This window comes from Haliotis cracherodii, unplaced genomic scaffold (genome assembly GCF_022045235.1).
Source record: "Haliotis cracherodii isolate W230 unplaced genomic scaffold, xgHalCrac1.p SCAF_13, whole genome shotgun sequence".
NCBI lineage: Eukaryota > Metazoa > Mollusca > Gastropoda > Lepetellida > Haliotidae > Haliotis > Haliotis cracherodii.
This window is the reverse complement of record NW_027266268.1, coordinates 27,693,285-27,716,382: the sequence shown is the minus strand read 5'-3', so window position 1 is coordinate 27,716,382 and position 23,098 is coordinate 27,693,285. Positions and strand designations below refer to the sequence as shown.

At 40.1% G+C, this 23,098-nt stretch overlaps 1 protein-coding gene across 1 annotated transcript; it reads right to left on the bottom strand.

Moving 5' to 3' along the window:
* Positions 1 to 1,985: 1,985 nt before the first annotated feature.
* On the bottom strand, positions 1,986 to 22,979 carry LOC139459131 (transcriptional adapter 1-like). The gene is made up of 10 exons (XM_071240583.1): positions 22,899 to 22,979; positions 14,547 to 14,583; positions 13,799 to 13,853; positions 13,411 to 13,476; positions 13,150 to 13,250; positions 12,504 to 12,585; positions 10,980 to 11,110; positions 8,935 to 9,083; positions 4,848 to 5,007; positions 1,986 to 3,996 (listed from the first exon to the last, which is right to left on the bottom strand). Exons 1-10 carry the CDS (start codon positions 22,967 to 22,969, stop codon positions 3,829 to 3,831), a joined length of 1,020 nt encoding a protein of 339 aa, XP_071096684.1. The 5' UTR covers positions 22,970 to 22,979; the 3' UTR covers positions 1,986 to 3,828.
* Positions 22,980 to 23,098: the final 119 nt, after the last annotated feature.

Here is a 23,098-nt window from a genome sequence, read left to right as displayed (position 1 = left end):
CGAGAAACAAAGATCTCAGGACATCCCATTACGGGTCACGTCAGAACGATCTTTCATCCGATCAATCAAAGCGTCGCTGACCAGATCATGAAAGTTACAATCGGAATGTGTTTTCTAATCATGCAACCTCGAAAATGTTAACACGGGGTATTTCCTTCAAAATTATCGTCTCTCTCTCGCTTCCGTGAGATAAACATTTGAACGGAGGAGGCGTTGCACAGTACGTGGGAAGCACTGCCATACAATCGCAACCATATATTAGACATTGCGGAATGTTCGTTTGTTCAGTTTTCAAAAGTTTTATCGAGAACTGTGTCAACATATTTTTCAAGCGTAGTCTGAAATGGAAGTCGCCAGGTTGAAACCAGTGCCGTAAAGCTCGAGAAAGCTGCTTTCATATTGGCTGATGTCGACTTCTTTTTAGTCATTTCAGTAGTAGGGCAAAGTTCCCGAAATGTCGCTCTGACGTGACCCGTAATGGGCTGTCCTCAGATCTTTGTTTGGCGGCAGCGTGAACTTAGATCTGATTTTAATGAGATTGTATACCATGTTAACTTGCTGTGCAGGGTTCTGTTCCATGGATGCCAGAATAGGGAGGATGTCAGTTCAAATCCCAGATTGTGGTACTTGCATGGTTTGTCTGCACCATACCTGTCTGTGTCAGTACTTTAACTCCTCCATCAAGATGACATCACATTACTTTACCAAATTACAGTTCAAAGCAGCTTTAACCCCAATTTCCAGCATGATTCGGTAATGTAGCAGGGCTTGGAGGGATCGCAGAGAAGACATCCTCACCCTGTCAGCTACCTGACTGGGTGAACTTCTGGACATGCGGACAAGTCGTTCGACCTCAGATCAGGTCCTTGGTTCAAATCTCGAAAATTCTATGGCCACTACAGTGGCGCCCAACGTGGGATTGATCACGGTCAAGTTCAATTTGAACAAAATACGTCTCAGTACTCTACTATGCAGCCAGGGATGTGCCTCTTTTGACAGGGGTGTATGCAGCAAGGCTTTGAGTCGTCCTATATGTGACACCCTTACCTTTTCAGCTTGCAAACAGGGTTAACATTTTCGGTCATGTTGACAAGGTGATCATCAGTGAGTCTCTAATTCCATCAATCATGTCACACGAGTCAATGTCTTTACCAACACCAAAGTGAGTGAGTGAGTGAGTGAGTGAGTTTAACACCGCTTTTAGCAATATTCCAGCAATATCATGGCGGGGGACACCAGAAATGGGCTTCACTCATTATATCCATGTTGGGTCTTCGGTGTGACGAGCAAATGCTTTAACCACTAACTCCAAAGAGATGAACATACTGTGTTGTCAGTATTGAGCAATATCACCTGTACATTTGGCGACCATGTTCATGGATTCTCCCAATCATGGGGTTCCAAATAATAGTGTCCACATTATCCAAGAAGGTGAGACCAGCATCAACCAGTGATTGCATCGCACTTCTGTACAACATGGAAACAATGCATCAGAGACCCTTTCCACAAAGAACCCTTAACTTCAATAATATACACAGAAAATATGAAATAAGTTACATATTATAAATACTTTGCATTGTCGTTCATCTCGGCTTCTATGGGGTGAGTGAGTGAGTGAGTTTGATTTTACAAAGCTCTTTGCAATATTTCAGCAATATCATGGCGGGGGATACCAGAAATGGGCCTCACACATCGTACCCTTGTCGGGATATCGAACCCGGGTCTTCATCATGACAAGCCAATGCTTTAACCACTAGGCTACGCGACAGCCCCCAATATACACTGACTTAGGTTAGTTGTAGCACTAAGATGATCGTAACTCTCATACTCTAATGTAGACATACAATGGTTGTGGCAAAAAGATGATCATAACTCACATCCACTAACAACAGTTGTAGCACCAAGATTGATTTGATGGTCTGAATTTGTAACAACTAAAAATTCAAAAAGAATTAAGATTCTGACGTAAGTATGAAACACATTTATTGACATCTATGTACACAATACAATTCTTCACCAGACAAGCCAGCAAATACCAGAGCAGATGGACAGAAATAGTGAGTGGGAATACCTGTATCACCCAGGTAGCTGGAATATTACTGACTCAAGTATTCAGACGCTTCACTTCATGACTATCGAGCTGTCCCTCATGTGAAATGTGTCGTCTTTCTGCACATCATAATTATGGGACCACAGCTTCATTGTACAGAACTCCATATTTGCAGAAAAGCATATGTCAGACTCCACTTTGTACAAGAGTGTTAAATCCGATTTTCAAAATGGCCACAGAGGCAGACATATTGAAATAAAAAACACCTTGACCATTATTCAGTCATTTTAATTACGTGATGAAATAACGGTCCCATTGAAGAGTACTGAGTACAGAGTTCTGCTTAAAGAAGGATTAGGCATAGATCAGCTTTAAGTTAAAACCTTCCATGTCTGTCTGGTACCTTACTGATGTATTCTGTAAATCTGGAAATTAATGCATCTCCAAATTAATACGACTGCGGACCCCTAGCCAAAAATGCGACTCCCCCACTCCATTCCCAGTGGAATGATACATATCCTTAACTTAACTCAATCAAACAACAAATAGCACTGCAGTGATAACTCTCTGGATGCCCATTGTGTAATTCCTATTCTTTGAATGACATTGTTATATACTTGTTACAACTGCTGCTCAATAAACCGTGTTTGTGTTTATATTCAAGTTGGTATTTCCGCTATCCAAAGTGAGTCCGTCTTATTGTTTATAGTCATTTGGAGACATCAATGCGAAGTTAATTAATGCGAGCAAAGAATGTTCGCATTTAATTCACGATCGCGTTATTTCCAAGATATACAGTATCAATGTAACAGTTAAATAACTCCCTAATAACACTGTCTCTGTTTAACACATGGGATTTAATACCACATCTAGACCTACCATTGACCAACAAGCAAAGTCACCCTTTAAGTTTAACAGTCTGTAAGCAAATACCATGGATTGAGATGTTGAATAAAAATAGTGCCACAGCTCACCTGGACATGTAGTCAACAGTTTAAAATGTCAACAAAGACAGCCACTAAAAAGATTTACTGAAATAATTAGGCCTTTCAAAATAGCTGCCGTGGCAATCATATTGAAAATCAGATTCAAACCTCTTGAAAAAAATCACATACAACCCCAGCTTTCATTATGGTCAAAGTGCACAATCAAACCAAGGCCAATGTTCAAAATATTGCAAAATACAAGCCCCAAAACTGGCCATGCATGCAATATTGCGAAGATTGGATTCGAACCTCTTGAAAAAATTTAGATGCCATCCTTGGTGGGAACAAGCATCTGAAGTTCAGCTTCACTGGTCCAGTGTTTTCTGGGGTGTTTGCAACCAATAATTATTTTCCAATATGGCTATTGGCAGCCATATTTGATTTAGAATCAAGATGTCACACAAAGCCTGCGTCTTACACAAGGTGACCATCTAACCTACCAAGTTTCAGGCCTCTGACCCTTTTGAAAAGATTCTTAAATTTTATTAAAATTCCAAGTTGGATGCCTTGAACAAAACTTTAAAACTCCTAAGAGGAAGAAGCATGTAAATGGATTATGGACGCCAACGCCAACAACGGACGACATGATACAGGCAACTGTTGATTGGCTGTTTATCAGACAGGCAACTGCTGATTGGTTGTTTATTGGACAGGCAACTGCTGATTGGCTGTTTATTGGACAGGTAACTGCTGATTGGCTGTTTATCAGACAGGCAACTGCTGATTGGTTGTTTATTGGACAGGTAACTGCTGATTGGCTGTTTATCAGACAGGCAACTGCTGATTGGCTGTTCATCGGACAGGTAACTGCTGATTGGCTAGCTGCTGCTTGAGGTAGACTTCCTGCTGGTGGATGCTCTCCTGCTCCACCTCCTCTATGCTGGGATGCCAGAGACGATGCAGGATGCGCTCCACTGCGGGGGCGTAAACCGAATGGGATGGGATGCTGCTGCGATACAGCTGAAATGCACGGGAGAAAACTAATAAAATATGAAATTAATAATGTTAACGATGGTTTAAACATTACACGTATAAAATTTGAAAACCCTAAAACTCCAGTCCTGAATTAAACCTAATGAGGATTATTGCACTTATATAGAGACATGCGTACACATATTTGTGTGTGCATGTGTGAAACCAAGTGGAAAGATTTGTATATTCCCATCCCACAGAGGCAATATCTACATAAATATAATTATTTCACAGGTAATACCACAGTAAACTATGTTCATAATGAACATGCTTATAACAAACTGACAGTTTTAACGAACTGTAATTTGGCCCCGTCTATTCGCTTATAACAAACTACAGTCAAAACAAACTATAATTAGTGGTTCCTGTCAGCTTGTTATAACCATAGTTTAACATCCAAAGAGGTGAGATCAAGCGATATCTACATTGTAAATAAAATTGCATCACAATGTTTTGCAGACCATTGTTACCATTGGTTACCATGACATCACAATCAAATGACATCTGCTCTAATGGCTCTGCTACTGAAGCTGTTAGCAGTACGTTTTACACTTAAGACACAGCTTATTACTGTGTACAAACTGAAAAAGTTGCAAGAATGATGTTGGATGATAAATTGAATCTCACCCTTGTGTCATTTGATATCAAACATATCAACACCCTTCAATAAAAGTTAAAAACATTTATAGACTCGTGTAGATATATTTGATATCAAAAGACACTTAGGTGAGATTCTCCATTTAATGTAATAACAAAATCTACTTTAAACTTTAAGTGGGAATGGACTGGAGACTTGTCCTCCCTCAGACTTGGAGAGTCCTGCCCTCCCTCCAGCTCACCTTCAGAGCGTCCAGCAGATCATACAGGTTGATGGGGCCCATGTCTTCCGCTGGCTGGTGGGAAGTAGCGAGATGATGCATGGCCACCTCCTCCCCGACATCCATGGAGGACTTGATGCTGGGAGCATGGTGGCCCGTCGGGGTTACAGCAGTGGCGTAGCTGTGGGGACAAGTCATCAATGGAAACAGGTCATATCATTAAGGGACAGGCCATATCGAGCAATGGACTTTTTTACAACATGAATATATTTCATGCATGAGTCTGTGTTTGTTGTTTAACGTTATACTCAGCAAATATTCTATCTATATGACGGTGGCCTGATCACAATCCAGTGATTGATGTTGTGAGCATCGATCCATGCCGTCTGAGTACAATGACATGCCATCAGTCAAATCACACTCTGACCACCCGACCCATAAGTCTACTTTAACGAAGAGTAAGAAATTTTATGTTATGTTACAGTCAATGGAAACCAAATATTTTCAAAATAGAGAATTAACCTGATTGTCTTTTGATATCAAATATATCCACTCAAGTCAATAAAAGTTTAATACTCTGAAACTTGCCAAGGAGTTTTAAACTTACATCAACAAGTGTTGATATATTTTATGTCAAAAGACACTTGGGTGAGATTGCTGGGACCTATATTCCATACCAGAAATCCCTACGGACTGCTGTTGTTGTTGTTGTTGTTGCATTAGGTGTTTAAGAGGTCGCCTTCTGCCTAGGCAATTTCGGCTGACCTGTCCCTCTTTGGGACTCCTGTGTGTGAGAAGGGTTCACATATCTATTGTGAGTTCGGTGTTCACATAATTTCTGTTTTTGCATTGATATGATTTCTTTTTTCTTATATTGATATGATTTCATTTTTATCCTTGGCTGCTCTGTTTATATACGTTCGAGCAGCTGTCCATCTCTCAGAAATAGAGTTAGTTTGGCCTTCGCTATTGCATCTCTTGGCTTTAGGAGATCTATGACAGATAGCGGATCTAACTGCAATTCTTGTTTTAACCTAGCCCGGGCTGGGGCATGGTCTTGACATTCTAGTAACAGGTGGTCAATGGTTTCAGCCTGATTGCAAGATGAACAAACCTTGTCATAGTGCTTTTTGTGACCAAGTCTGAGGCGTGAGATAGCAGTTTCAATTTTCCTTTCATTTGAGTATGAGTTTGGCTTTTGTTGGACCTTGGGTTGAATTTTGTATAGCCATCTGCCGATCTTACTTGCGTCCCATTGGGCTTGCCATCTCTTTGCTATGGAGGCTTTGATTTTGCTTTTTATCTCTAGTTTACTAAAGGGAATAGGCTCTATATCCGCTTTGTCTAGAGCTAGCTTCGCCAGTGAGTCTGCTTTTTCATTTCCATGAATATCTATGTGAGAGGGGATCCAACACAGCTCCACCTGTTGCCCTTGGTCCGATAGTTTTGTATATTCGTATAGAATATTGTTGACTGTGTTTGGCCTGGAGTTTGAGTTTCTCCCACTGATGGCCTGAAGTGCACTTAGCGAGTCTGATAGGACGACTGCCTTTGCTTCCGGGAGTTCCGGTATGAGTTTGAGTGCATGATGAATTGCCTCCAATTCAGCCGTGAATACTGACTGACCATCAGGCAAGCGAACTGAATGTGCTTGGGGTTTGGAGCTGTGGATATGGATCCCGTAACCAGCACTGTTGTTGATAGGATTCTTGGATCCATCAGTGTATATATGGGCCCAGCTGTCCCAGGTAGTTTGAATTTTAGTGATAGCTACTGATCGTAGTAGGGTTGGGTTTTCTCTTTTAGTGACTACTGGTGTTAAAGCAGTGTCAACTTTGGGAGTTTGTAAAGTCCAGGGAGGGTGTAACCCTTTGTAATGACTTTCTGGAGGCTGAATGTCATCGCAATTGTGACTTCGAATGAGTTCACGCACTAATATCCCAGATGGCTTTAGTGAGGGATTTTTTCGAGCTAGGGCTTCATCTCGAGCGTTTTTGTCTTGCCATATCTTTTTAACCAAAGGGTTTGATGTTCGTCCCCAGAACGATAATATTGCCTGCTCTCTTCTTAGTTTCAATGGGAGTTCTCCCGTTTCTACTTGTAGTGCTTCTAGTGAGGTGCCTGTCGCTGCGCCTGTGGCCAGCATTAGGGCTTTGTATTGTATTCTGTCTAGGCGCCTCAAGACAGTATTTGATGCTGAGTGAAAAGCCTCACAACCATAGTCAATTTTTGATCTGATAAGAGCTTTGTAGAGGTCCAGCTGAGCGTCCCTCGATGTGCCCCAAGATGTGCCTGAAATTGCCCGTAATACGTTCAGGTCTTTTTGACATCTGTTTTCCACATATTCTATATGCTTGCGCCAAGTGAGGTGTTGATCAAGGATAACTCCAAGAAATATTGCAGATTTTTCGAATTTGATGGGTTTGCCTTTTATGGAGACACGGGGTATCATAGCATCTTTCCCCCGGCGTTTGAATAGAACTCCAACCGTTTTTTCACTTGAAAGGGTACATCCCCATTTATTGCACCATTGATCTACTCCGTCCAGGGCTGACTGGAGTTTTTTTCTGATTTGTGAGATATCTCTGTGCTTTACCCATATTGCTCCGTCATCGGCGAACTTAGAAGTTTGGGGAGGAGAGTTGACATGGTCAAAAAGATCATTGATCATGATATTAAACAGGGTTGGGCTTATGATGCTGCCTTGTGGCGTGCCATTGTCCAGTGCCATAGGATCTGATCGATTGTTCCCTATTTTAACTGATAGCAACCTGTCTTGCAGGAAGCTGTCTATGAAGTTTGCCATGTTCCCTTCAACTCCATTTTGTGAAAGTTTTGAGAGGAGTCCGTCATGCCATACCATATCGAAGGCTTTGCTGAAGTCCAGAAATACTGCGGCTAGGTATTGTCTGTTTAATTGGGCTTTTTTTATTTCATTTTCCAGTCTTAGAATATGATCTAGACACGAGTGTCCCTTCCTGAAGCCACTTTGGTCAGGTTTTATGTGATTGCCAGTTTCAAGATGATGCATGAGCCTTTTTGTAACCATGGCTTCCATGGCTTTGCACATGTTTGAGGTGAGTGAGATCGGTCGATAGGAGTTTGGTAGGGCTTCTTCTTTCCCTTGCTTAAGCAGCGGGATAACCGCAGCATGTTTCCATGCTTTTGGGACTTCTCCTTTGGACCATATCGTGTTATACAACTCAGTGAGTAAGCCTTTGGTTTGATCAGGTAGGTTTTTCAATATCTCGTAGCTGGTTGTGTCAAGACCAGGTGCTGTGCCTTTTCTATGTTGTATCGCATCATTAAACTCTGTCACCGTAAATGGTATATTGTATACCAGATGCTTGCTTTGCGGCCGTTTTGAGATCTTAGGCATAAGCATTTTTTCCTGTTTGAATTCTTCGCTGCAATTTGTGTTGCTGCTGACAGATGAGAAGTGCTCAGCTAGAATGTAGGCCTTTTCTTTGACTGTATGGGCGTTGGCTAACTTGGGAATTTTTGTGGGTTTCCGCTTACCCCTGATAACGTGTATTTTGCTCCAGACTGTTTTAGCTTTTGTTTTCTCATTAAGGGATTTGCAGAAGGTCTGCCATGACTCTTTCTTAGAATCGTCTATGAGTTGTCTTACTTTCGTCCTGGCTGCTCGGACTTGGGCAAAGGCTGATTTATCCCTTTTTGACCTATTTAGGGCTTTCTTTCTCACTCTCCTAGCTTTTGCTATTTCCCTGTTCCACCATGGTACCGGACTGCTGTGAAATAAGTCAACCTCAAATAACACAACACAAATCCCGCCCATTATCTATTATCAGCCAATCAGGAAACAGTAGTCTGTTAGTGGGCATGGCCTAAATATGAGAATTTCTTATTAAGTGGAATGTTTTCATGCTTACCTGACATTACACCTATAGCACTGTGTAGCATCAGGTGAGGTAAAACATAAGCATTTCTGATTAAATGCAATGTTTTTATACTTACCTGACGCTACACAGTCTATATGTGTAACGTCAGGTAAGGTAAAACTTGTTTTCTGGTAATGGAAACACAAATCAAATGTCACACAATCGCTTGCATTTTATTTATAGTGAAATAAGTCAAACTGAGGCACCTCTCTGAAGTTGTCTGATCCATGAGCTGGGTCTGACGCAAGTATGGGTTTGGTATCTGGGCGCCCAGGCCGTAGCGGAACTTCTTTTCTCGTAACTTGAACCCACTTCGCCGCGCCAGTACCAGAGAAATAATATTCTTAAGCTGAGTCTGAAAGTAGGCAGTAGGTAATTAGCAAAAGATTGTTACCATCAGAATTTGATGAGAATATTACAACAGGTTTAACAGAGCTCCAGATAAGCTTCTGGTGTTGTGGGTATTTTACCCATGCATTTTAAAATCATTGGGTATCAGTAATACTATCTGGGTATTCAAATTTCTGTTACCCACTAGTTTTTACACATGTGGGTATTTAAGTTAAATATTTAAAAACACTATTCATCTAGTCCCTGCAAACTGGTGTCATGTGGGTTCGAGAGCTTTATAGGATTCAAAAATAGCAAGATACTTCCACAAGAAAGTGTGATGGCAAATGATCATGATGTAACTGTCATCGTGGAGTTTTGCAAGGTTGACGGAATGCCCGTTTATAATTTCAAAATAAGTTGCTGATTTGGTAATCTAATACACAGGGTTATTTCACAATATTTTGATGATATGCACAAGTTATATTTTTGTAGCGTATCTGTAATGTTCGTTGTGTATTTGATACGGTTGGATTTTATTTTACTGCGTATTTCTGCATTTCTAATGCATATTTTACGCCGATACGCAGCTTATCTGGAGTTCTGGGTTTAATGTGATTCAGAAAACGAGTGTGTCAGCACTATAGATGATTGGGGTGACTGATTTGCCCCAAAAGGCCCACAGGTTATGGAAAGAAAGATTGAGTGAATGTCAGACAACTCTGGAACCCCGGGGCCAACAAACGCAAGGTTTGCAGAGATCCACGCCATCAGGGTACAATAAAGGCGAGTTGAAATGGGGTTTAAAGTTGCATTCAAGACTATTGGACTTACATAGGGACATGCATGCATGTGTTCGTCTGCAAGTGTGTGGCTGCTTGTACTAGTCCAGACGATTGCTGGTTTATAGTGCTAGCCCACTGAGATACCATGCCGCAGTTTAACATGGATACCCCATTCAAACACAGTATAGAGACTCTGAGCCGACCAGTCCTTGTTTTAGTCCCTTAATGTAAAGCATCAGGTAGGGTAAGGAAAGGTAAGGTCTTAAAGTCTTAAGGTGTGATGCAGCCTGGTGATTGAACCACCAATCTAACGCTCTCCGGGCAGACAAACCATCCACTAGACCATGGAGGCTTTTTGTTTGTTTGTTTTTGTTTGTTTGTTTGTTGTTTAACGCCGTACTCAGCAATATTCAAGCTATATGACGGCGGTCTGTAAATAATTGAGGCTGGACCAGACAATCCAGTGATTTACAGCATGAACATCGATCCACGCAATTGGGATCAATGACATGTATCAACCAAGTCAGCGAGCCTGACCACCCAATCCCGTTAGTCGCCTTTTACGACAAGCATTGTCGCCTTTTACGGCAAGTATGGGTTGCTGAAGACCTATATACTACTGGCAGTCTAAAAAGATTAACCTGATTCGTATGTCCCAATCCCACAGATGAAGTATCTAAATAGATGTAATTATTTCACACTTGATACCATCAAGCTTTTTTACAGTATTCAAGAAGTTGTTATCCATAAAATTGTGTCTACCTTGTCACTTGATACCAATGGCAATATCAATTTCAAAATTTAATTGGGAATGGACAGGCGACTATCCTTTTATGTCTATTTGTTCACTGGTATCGGGAATCAACCACCGACACCCGTCTCTCCGAGCAGATGCACCATCCAAAAGACCATAGAGGTGATACAATGAAACAAAACCTGCATGGTCACACATCGTAACAATGGCAACCCCCCAATCATCATCAGTTGCCTCTTACCAAGCACGGGGTACTTAGGATATATTGTGTCACAGAATCCCTACAGGGAGCCACACAGGTGCCCCTTGTGGCAAGCAAAGGCTGCGAGGTGCCTGTTCTGCTCACAGGTATACACATGATAAGGGGTGGGACTGTCCCTACCTCGACCGCCTGGATGAGTATCTTGACAGTGATGGAGGAAACGTCCTGGAGGTCGGACTCCCATGCACACACCAACATCCGACCATGCATCAGCGATATGTCTGGCAGCAGGCAGTCACGGGACATGAAGCCTGGCAAATAAAACATGGTCCAGTTTAACACAACACTCACTAATACACAAAAATGTGGTCCTATCTCATTAAAATCAGACCTCAGTTCTCGCTACCGCTAAACAAAGATCTGAGGACATCCCATTACGGGTCAGACCAATCAGAGCATGGCTTACCAGATTATGAAAGTGACAGGCGGAATGTGATTTTTGATCATGCAGCCTCAAAAACTTTACTCCAAACGATAGTTACGGGTTTTACGACTGTATCCATATAATCTAGACCATCTATTAGCCATTCCAGAATGTTCTTTGGTTCAGGTTTCAAATTTGTAATTGAGAATTTGTCAAAATCTGTTTCGAAGCATAGTCCCCAATTTGAAATTAGTGCCGTTAAGCACGAGAAAGCTGCCTTCGCGCAAAGGTCGGTCTGACGTGACCCGTAATGGGATTTTAATTTTAATGAGATTGAAATGTGGTCCAGTTTTACAGGTACGGTGGGAAAGCCTAGTGGTTAGAGCATTGGCTTGTCATACCAAAGGCCACGGTTCAATTCCCCACATGGGTACAATGTGTGAAGCCCATTTCTGGTGTCCCCCTGCCGTGATATTGCTGTAATATTGCGGAAAGTGGCATAAAATCCAACTCACTCACTCCAGTTTAACAAAACACTCACTAATATACTGAAAATCTGGCTGTGGTTCACATACAACACAGTGATCGAGAATGTTTCATAGCGGTGGATACCAGACGTGACCTTTCACACATTGTACATAGTGGGAAATCAAACACAGGCCTTGCCATCTCTACTTAAGAAATAAACGACGAGTGGGAAGTGTTTATATCAGAGCGCAGCCTCATGTGGTTTATTCTCCCTGCAGTGTTTTATTGTTAGATATAGACATATTTTAATAATGATGACTCCCTGAATGGAATCTGAGCTCGGCAATGTTGGACAGGTCCATTTTATGAACAGGTGAGTTTGGTATTGGTATTTCCTGCATATTCTCACAATTCTCACGTCGATTATCTGAATCTTATACTGATTATCATATTTCTCACACTTTTGGAGATCACACATTGCGGTCATCTACGCTGCTGGGCTATGGGGAACTACTGACTCGACACATCCCTCTCAAAAATAACGTCGCCCAATATATGACATCATCAAGTTGGGAGCACATATTCAAATCTGTAGAAATAATGTCATGATAGAACAATGTTTTATTACGCAAAATAAACCATAGTTCGTTCTTCATTGTTCTTTGCTATTTATCGCATAGCTATCTTACATATCTATATATACATAAGGATTTACTTATAGAACTTATGTTTACAAACGTTCCTAAAGTGCTTGTGTTTTATTTGATTTAAATGTGTACAGGTATTGGTGAAAGCAAAATTGACATTCTTACCTAAGGGTGTTACTCCATCATCAACAGATCGCGTGGTCACCTTGTGAGCATGACTTGTTGGGTTGACTGGGACAAAGCGTTGCTGGAAGAATGTAAATGTTAAAATAAAAAACAACACACCATAATGGCTGCAATAAGAACCTTCCGAATTAAACTTATAAGAAATCAGAGATTGATCCGGGACACTGACAAATGGAGAAAAAATGTAATTTGGTTAAAAAATGGGATTTTTTTAAGTTCTAAATTTTTTTAAAATTCAAAGGTATTTTAACATTGCTGGTAGTCAATAATGAGGTGAGGTGAAATGGGGTTTAACGTTGCATGCAAAGATTTATGCACTTATATGAATACCCCACTCAGCAACAGTATACTGACTCTGAGCCGACAAGTCCTAGTTTTAGCCCCTTAATGCCGGGTGCCAGACAGGGTAACAACAAGTACCATCTTTTAACATCTTTTGGTATGACACGGCCAGGGATCAAACCCCAGACCTGCTGGGTGTTCGGGTGCTCTACCACTTGACCACGGAGGCGGTCTAGTTAATAATAAGCGATTGAGGGGATACATTGAGGGGGTTAATGTTTGGAGGTAGAACATACTTTGATTGTATTTGTCAAGTTTTCATTATGTTGCATATACTGCTCACCTGGAGATTTGCACGGCCTCCAGGTATTTTTCTCTTGATCTTGCCCTTCTTGAGTTTGGTGGGAGTTGAAGTCGAGCTTGACTGTGACTTCTCTTTTGATACTGAAGCATAAACATATACCATACATAATACAGATCTTTTACTCCTAGAGTGACCAACACATCTGTTCAGACAAAGCATGCATTTAGAAAGCTTAAAATATGAACCCGAGTTCCTGGCTGTGACTGACTGAGAATTATCTGGAGAGTGATCTCCCCTTACCTGTGGTGGCACTGCTGATTTGACACCGGGCAATGATGGCCAGGAGAAACTCATTGTGTAGGTGCACTGCAACAGACAAAGAGAGGCTCATGGATTCTCAGCTCACAACTGACCCGTGAGATGATATGTAGGATCTCTAATAGGTTAAGAACACAAACTTTTCCCCAACCATTCAACTGAAAGAGCAGGGCCTATACTGCAGAATCAGAAAATTTTACAGAGTTGGTAAAAACAAGCATTTCTGAGTATTATTGTTTTTATTCTCATGATTCTAGACTTCACAGCATAGAACAATATGGGTGTCAAATCTGTTCCAGCTGAAGCATTCATAAAATCTCCAACATTCTCATCTAAAAGATTTGGGGCTTGTTTCTTGTCAACAGCTTACCTGCGTCTTCTCTCAACAAATTCCTTGCTTCCAGGTCAAAATCCTCCTTGCTGATCTGGCAAACAACATGTAACAATCATGATATGATATATACAATCAGATTACAATCAGATTACAATCAGATTACAACCATGATATAACTGAAGCCCTGTTTATGGTGTGTAATTATTACAGTGAGTGAGTGAGTGAGTATGATTTTACTCTGCTTTTAGCAATATTCCAGCAATATCACGGCGGGGGACACCAGAAATGGGCTTCACACATTGTACCCATGTCGGGAATTGAACCCAGGTCTTCGGCATGACAAGCGAACGCTTTAACCACTAGGCTACCTGACCGCCCCATAATTAGAACAAGACACAGAAGCAGGGCTTCACTTGATTGAAACTTCCCAGGGATAAACAAAGTGAGTGAAGTGAGAGTATGGTTATACACTGCTTTTAGGAGTATTCCAACAATATTACAGCGAGGGTCACCGGAAATGAGCTTCACACAATATACCCATGTGGCGAATCAAACCAAGGTCTTCTGCATGACAATCTGAAGCTTAAACCACTAAGCTACCCCACCGACACGGATACACAGAGAATCGATCAAACGTTAGTAAGGAAAGTATGCTCAACAGTGGACTAAATTAAGGGGAGATTAATTGAGATTTGCACCCATCATTGAATAATTCTTAATTACCATGTTTCCAGTTATCATCCTGAACATTTTCTGAAAAGACACTTAAAACTGACATGCTTACCTTCTGTTTAAACCAGGACTTCAAATTATGCAAATACCTGGAAAGACAAAAAATTAACTGCATGAACATGAAGATACAAAAGGAATGAATTAAACAAGGAAAAGGAATTAAGCAAGTTATTGTTCAATGGGAATGTCTACAGGTCCCATGGATCTTGAAACAGAACAAACAGTCACTTGTCCAAAGCAGGAAAAAAGGGTTAGCTGGACAGGTTGAACGTCCTGAAATAAATGTGAGTTTATTCTTTAAATGAGGATTTCTCTTTTCACAGAAAATATATATGTGTCCTTCGAAGCAGTGACCAAAAACATATTCTGTGTCTAATTAAAATCAACCCGTGAAAACCCATGCTTACGGTAAAAGGCGACTATGCTTGTCGTAGGAGAGGACTAATGGGATAGGGTGGTCAGACTCGCTGACATGGTTGATGCATGTCATCGTATCCCAGTTGCGTGGATCTATGCTCATGATGTCAATCACTGGATTGTCTGGTCCCGACTCAGTTATTTAGAGACCACCATCATATAGCTGGAATATTGCTGGGTGCGGCGTTAAACAACAAATAAACAAACAAATCTAATTAAAATCCCAGTCACCATTCCCCCAGAATAGTAAATGGTGAGTTCCTTCTGAAACTTGAAACTAACATATCAAATCTACTTGTCATGAGAGGCTGAAGCCAACATCCTTTCACACCTGAATACCTGGGGAACAGCTGTGGATGTTTAAATCACGCTTGATTCAGACAGGTGTAAAAACAGGTGAACGAGCTATCAGTGGTGTATAGAAATCGGAAGTATTTCCTTGTCCACTGACAACTTCATACACAATTCTAAGATAAGGTGGTGTTCAGTAACAGGTGTGGTAGGTTTATCTGGTCTTCTCACACAACTAATCATTACAGTAACGAGCTGAATATTGACACCATATCTGGATATCCAATAGCAAGTGGGATCTACACAGTATATTGAGAAGCTTAAAGTTAGTGACAGTCAAGTTGGAAAAAAGGAACTTTGTTGTACAAAATTGGGACTTTGTAAAATTCAAAGGTATTATCACAAGCATACAATGCAATAATGTAAATCTGGGCATTAAAACCATTATTGCACAGCGCCAGGTCCCCTGCTTTATTTGTTTTTGGTTATGGTTATAAAAAAAATTGCACTCAGAACATTGTGGGTTTCAAGTTTACAATATTTGCACTTCTCCGCCGATCTTGTTTATCATAAAATAACATTACAACAATGTAGTTATTACTTTGCAAAGATTAATTATCAAAAATTATTAATAATTTTGACACTGTGGATATATCAATGTCAACAGTATCACATATACCACTATAAATGTGTCAACTTATTACCTCATGTTCCATGAAAACAATAACAAATGTTTCAGGAAGTCATTGTTGTGGACTAGTTTTGTTTTCATAATATGTTTGTTTTCTACTTCTGAATTACATAAATATTTAAACTGAAATGTGCCATATTCTCATTCCTGATTCAAAAAGGTTCCACATGCAAATTACAATATATTGTACCTTCTGGGATATACATGTGCACTTTATGACAGGATAGGTACTTGCATCAATAGGCAGGTAGGCTACAAAATGTCTTTGCGTCGTGTTGATCCTCTGGATCCAAGTTATCTTGCCTTATCAGTGAAATACAAGTCACTGTTACTTAGGAAAACATAAGGACATCTCTTATTCCATGTTGAAAATTCTAACCTGACATTTGCAATAGACTGACTGAACTATCTGCCTCTGAATAAGCCCAGGTGAATAGACTCTACAAGGCCTAACAAGGCTCTTAGCATCAGATTCGGAAGATCCAAGTGTCAATGGACTATTATTAGCTGAGTTTACTAGACACTGTCATCAGACAAGAGTCTTGTTTGTTTGTTTGTTTGTTTGTTTGTTTGTTTGTTTGTTTGTTTCTTCCTTTTTTTATCACCACACTCAGCAATATTCCAGCTTCATGACGGCAGTCTGTAAATAATCAAGCCCGGACCGGACACTCCACTGATTGATATCATGAGCATTGATCTATGCAATTGGGATACAATGACATGCATCAACCAAGTCAGCAAGCCTGACCACCCGATCCATTAGCCGCCTCTTACGACAAGTATAGTCGCCTGTTATGGCAAGCATGGGTTGCTGTAGACCTGTTCTAACACAGATCTTAACAGGTCGACAAGTGTCTAAGGGAATGGTAATTTATTATAGGGGTGGGTGTGCCGGTGCGATTGGCCTTAGGGCTGTATCAAATTTTCCTGCACACACACCGATTTAACATTTTTTCATAACCATCACCACCCCCGTTTTATTAAATTACCAGTCCCTTAATAATGTTCAAATAAATAGTAAATCAACTATTTGCTAAAACAGAACTGTGTCATTTCATCATGGCCTCCTCCAATATAGTTGTGATAAATCTGGGCGACACCCAGCTGTCATTTTTTGATAATCCCATCTTAATCTTTCTGCCCCCCCCCCCCCCCCCCCCCCCCATCCCTCCCCTATAATATATGACCATATCCTAGGGTCACCAAGTCATGTACACACAGACAGACATGAGGTAACCTGACCAGATGGCAGTCAAACAGTAAGTCCAATCCCAAAGTAAATATATATCAATCAAATATTTCTGTAGACACTATTGATTTCCTTTCACAACTGTTTATTACCTTCAGAAAATCATTACCAACACATGTTTTCTTTTTTCAAGAAAATACCGACTTGCCAGCCTCATCATAGTCTTGTCACTGTATGTCAGCTGCCCACGGGCTGGCATTAATATTGCCCAGGATTAACTTCCCCTAATTCACATTGAATGATCTCCCCTTCAGGCTATAAGATCTTCTTTTGACTAGAGAGTCTATTTAGAGATACCGGGTATGACACATACTCCATAACAATGAAGAATGAGCCTTTTTCCTGCAGTCAGTAATGTCAGATATAGTATAATACGCAGCTACCTGTATATGTTGGGAGTCTGGAGTAGGCAACGGTTGATGGCATCAGCAGTGAGTGAGTGAGTGAGTGGGTGGGTGGGTAGGAGAGCGAGCGAGCGAGCGAGCGAGTGAGTGAGTGAGTGAGTGAGTGAGTGAGTGAGTGAACCCGGCGCTTCGGCGTGACGAGCGAAAGCTTTAACCACTAGGCTACCCGATCAACCCCCTTTAATATTAACAAAAAGTGAGTGAGTGAGTGAGTGAGTTGGGTAATATGGTGCTTTTCACATATTGTAGCCATGTCAGGGATAGATATTAACCCAGTAAGTCTACTAGCCAGAATAGTGATAACATACAGGAACATCCCCAAAATGTTCGAAATTCTACCAGCCCTCAGGATACCTTTAACAATAGTGAGTGAGGTTTTACGCCGCTTTTAGCAATATTCCAGCAATATCATGGCAGAAGACACCACAAATGGGCTTCACATATTGCACCCAAGTCCGGAACTGAACCTGGCGCTTCGGCGTGACAAGCGAATGCTTTAACCACAAGGCTACCTGATCGACCCCCTTTAACATTAACAAAACTGGATGGGGTTGGCGGGATAGTGGTAATTTCCATCCCTGCATGTGGAAATCAACCCTGAAGCTTCGGTTTCTGACATGCCCAAGGGATGCAACTCTGCACAGCGAATTGTGCGTTATCATACTGATTTTTCAATTACTTAAATGCATATATATATACAAGCACCTCAAAGTAAACTGAGTAATGGCAAATAATTTAAGCTGGAGGTCTGCAGGAGCACAACATTCCTCCTGGTCACCAAATACATCAGTTGCCATGGTTATAGTGTCATCTCTATGGGTTTCGATAACATGTTATGTTTGTTAAAAAACTAAATACATCCTATTATTTTTTATTAATCTGTTCATGTGAGGGTATTAAATTGTTGAGTAGTATGAAAGACAAATAAATAGTATAAACATGAAGATGTCCTAGCCTTACAGGTCTTCTACTAACTGGAAAGATAAGCTTTTTGCACAAAGGACACATTTCTAGAATATTCAGTCATAACCTTCTAACTTCCAAAGTTAAATGAAGGCAATTCAAATTTACTTTAACTATACAGCCACAATATTTCTTTTAATCAGAAACAGAAAACTGTACAAAGCTAATAGTGAGTGGGTTTGGTTTTACCCTGCTTTTAGCAATATTCCAGCAATATGACGGCAGGGGACACCAGGAATGGGCATTACACAAAGTAGCCCCATGTGGGGAATTAAACCCCGATCTCGGCGTGATGAGCAAACGCTTTAACACTACACTACCCCATCGCCCCGGGAACAGTAATTCAACAGCTGTTGTTAACAAATGGTTAACCATGTTAACTGGTCAAATAATTTATATTCCCTCTATTCTCTGTCCATTAATCTCTAACACAAAGACCAAAAGTGAATACTTGTTACCATGGTTACTGTAATAGTGTACAGACAGTGATATGCTAAGAACTGTATTAATACAAGATATCCAAAGTTGACATAAACCAGACCTCCAGATAAGCTTCTGGTGTTGTGGGTATTTTACCCAGGCAAATCAATGGGTATCAGTAATTCTATCTGGGTATTCAAATTTCTGTTACCCACTAGTTGTTACACATGTGGGTATTTAAGTTGAATACTAAAAAACACTATTCATCTAGTCCCTGCAAACTGGTGTTGTGTGGCTTCGAGAGCTTTATAGGACTCAAAAATACCAGGATACTTCCACAATAAAGTGTGATGGCAAATGATCATGATGTAACTGTCATCATGGAGTTTGGCAAGGTTGACGGAATGCCCGTTTATAATTTCAAAATAAGCTGCTGATTTGCTAATCGAATACGCAGGGTTACTTCACAATATTTTGATGATACGCACATGTTTTATTTTTGTAGCATATCTATAATGTTCGTTGCGTATTTGAGACGCATGGATTTTATTTTACCGCATATTTCTGCATTTCTGATGCGTATTTACGCAGATACGCAGCTTATCTGGAGCTCTGACATAAACATTACAAAAACAATGGTCTGAATGACAATTTACAATATGACATTCAGTTGAGTACATCTAACAGACCCCATGTTACATCCATGACTGGATGCTTCAATGTCTGCTCCTTGACACAATACAACTTGTTATCCAAATAATTCAAACAATGACGCAAGCTTGACACAAGTGACATATTGCAGTTATGGCTGACAGATCACGACTACAACAGCTTCATTATTTATAACACCTGCCACAAAGCACTGGGGCGTGTCTGACGAGATGATGTCAATTCACCCATAGGGTATTTCTTTATCATATCTGTATGAAAACACCAATAACAAATGTCCATCTTCCTACCTTAACATAATGTCATATATGAAAAATGCTTTTACTTATTTGTATGGCAAATTTAGTTTAGGTCAACCATAACATACATCAATTTACAGACCCTTGATGATTGAAAGAACAGGTGACCATGTGAATAGTGTTGAAAAAGAGAGAATTTATGGATATCAATTTCTTTATAAAGAGGATGACAACGTTTCGGAGTATATGCTTACTCCTTCATCAGGTGAATAGTGCTATGAGGCAGAGAGCATATATATGTTCCTGTAAGAACAACAAAAGAAATAAGAAAACAAAAGGTGGAAACTCAACAAGGGACGCCAACAGTTAATTAGCACAGATTGGTGATTAGAAAAGGACAAAAGGAAACCAGTAGCTCAATTAGCACTGATTGGTGATTAGAAAAGAACAAAAGGAAGCCAGGATCTCAATTAGCACTGATTGGTAATAAGAAATGGACAAACGGAAGGCAGGGGGTAATTGATTAAAAGAAAAATTCTCTCTCTTTGTGTATCACTTCAAATGCCATTCAAAGTGTAAAAAGAGCCAAGTAATGATTAGTTGGTTGGTTTGTTGTTTAACGCCGCACTCAGCAATATTCCAGCTATATGACGGCGGTCTGTAAATAATCGAGTCTGGACCAGACAAACCAGTGATTAATATCATGAGCAACGATCCACGCAATTGGGATCGATGACATGCATAAACCATGTCAGCGAGCCTGACCACCCGATCCCGTTAGTCGCCTTTTACGACAAGCATAGTCACCTTTTACGGGAAGCATGGGTTGCTGAAGACCTATTCTACCCCGTAATCTTCCCGGGTCGCCAAGTAATGAGAATTGGATGGTTTCAATGTATAACCTTGTTGATTGTGAGTCATTGTTCCTAACAACATGGAGCGCTGCTTTTGTCCTGGATGGTTACTCTAGCTGTAAACCAGTTGTTTATGATACTCAGTGATTCCAGGCCGCTGTGATACAGCTGGAATATTGACAACTGAAGCATAAAACAGCACTCAGTCACCTACACACTACTCAAATAAGATCTTTGATCATTTACAAACATGATGATCAGATATTATTGATGACTGATCTATTGTTCAGCACCAATGCATACAGGTAATAATACAAATGTACTGATTGTTAACAGTTGATGAGTATGCAACCAGTTCAGACATTTTCATTTATATTATAAATAACACTTATCACTTGGCTTATGAATTTCAAATCATGATGAAAATAGGTAACTTAACATTTAATTTCTTGAAAGCTTAAACTGATTGTCATCAATATCAGAAATATTAAGATTAAATATTTCCAACCATTTTTAAATATTGTTTGTCACATTTCTTACACATTACTCAATAAGGCTCTTGAAAGAAAAGTCTAAAAATAACAGTATTTAAAAAAAAAGTATTATCTTAATCAAATATATTTTGCAAATTTTAAGGTTGGCTTATTCATAATTAATCTGGACTCATACATGTTACATGCATAGCTTACATTGTGATATGACATCATAACAAACTTACAGTTAATAAACATGAAAGGTTAAAAGTCGATATTGATTGCAAATACTATCACAAAAGAGATACATTATTGAATGGTGCACATGGGATTAGGACTAGGAGATGTCTCGTTATTGATACACATGATTCCTACCAATCGTACATCATTGTTATATAAATAAACAAAATGTTGGGTTACACATTAGTGAAACTGATAGTGGACTGGTAGAATGATTTTTCACTTGTGATTCTTACACACCATGTAGCCTAAATAGGGCAGTCTGTGTGCTGAAAACATAATATTCAAACCCTGCTATTTGATGAATAGGTATGAATCTATCCCCAAACAACCCGTGCTACATCAATAACAATGTCATTCTACATAAAATATGAGTGTTCTTACTGGTAGGTACGTAAACATGGTAAAGGGACAGTATGTTGACAGTTCTATGTGTTTTTAAATGATGCATGAAATAAATTCTGAGTGCGACGTCACATGCCTGATACAATTCTCAAACCAAAACAATAGAGCTCTGCACAGCAAGGCTGACAATGCAAGTGCTGTGCAGAGTTAACTGATTTCAGTCATGTTTCTTATTTGAGGCAAATTGAAGAGAAAGCTTGTGTGTTCTTCTTATGGACTGATTAGATCATGTAGATTTGAAGTCAGTGCTTATCAAAGCCTCGATTACAATTTAAATATGCCTCAGTCTTACGACGCCAATCACTCTCCTACCCAGAATTCCTTGCAGCCAGCCGAGTACCTCTGTCACAGCATCACATTCCATTCATGTGTCAGTCACCTCTTACGACAAGCATAGTCACCTGTTATGACAAGCATAGTCACCTCTTACAACAAGCATAGTCGCCTCTTACAGCATGCATGGGTTGCTGAAGACCTTCAATGGTCACTGTCACATAGGAAGTAGTAAATGTATCTATAATGATGCAAAATAATATGTAAAGAGCACCGAAACACTTGCATTATACCCGTCTGTTCTTATTTCCAAATAAGTGCATTTCTTTACTAACAAGAGAAAAGTCTTGTCATGTGATAAGCCTACACCCACAGTGTGGTCACTGTAGCAGAATATGGTGAGCAGTGCTGAGTAAAATCGGGGGTTATCGGTTACTGTTTACAGACAAACCTTCAGAACGGTCGACTTCCTGTCCCTTTTATATCCAACAAAAGCAATACCCACTAACATAGATTCATGTTAACCAAAACAATTAACCTTTTCCTTTATAACACAATGTCTTCACATTTCCCAATGCCAGATTTTGTATCTATAGATTAATAGCATTCACAACTTTAAGCTAAAATCTAAATATAAATGACAACCGTCTATCTGACTTGTGAATGTATATTTATAACCTGATAGTGATATATCTAGACTCTAACTGAGTAGGATATAAGAATCATTTCACTGCTCACAATAAATAAATGTTCATATTTAACTTGTAGAATGATTGAATAGTCACTCTGCTACCCAAATCATCATACCACACGTACAATTTCATTGAATCTCCGAGTGCGTCTGACAAATTTTTTCTTGCAACATTTAGATCTAAGGGGGCTGCCATATTTGTGATGAGAGCTTCCGTAAATTCCCGTAAATTAACGGAAACTCTCGAACTAGGCTCTTCCGACGTGATTGCGGACGTGGCAGCGGTGCCATTTATCAGTTTTACTCCCCGTCATTTATTATTCAG

What these genes read in the sequence shown, in the direction of transcription:
- LOC139459131 (XM_071240583.1), bottom strand. Translation starts at nt 22,969, where the DNA reads ATGGCAGCCCCCTTAGATCTAAATGTTGCAAGAAAAAATTTGTCAGAC. An exon ending in TTTGTTGAGAGAAGACGCAG is followed by an intron (nt 13,477 to 13,798) that starts GTAAGCTGTTGA and finishes TGTCTGTTGCAG; the next exon opens with TGCACCTACACAATGAGTTT. An exon ending in TACTCATCCAGGCGGTCGAG is followed by an intron (nt 9,084 to 10,979) that starts GTAGGGACAGTC and finishes GCCTACTTTCAG; the next exon opens with ACTCAGCTTAAGAATATTAT.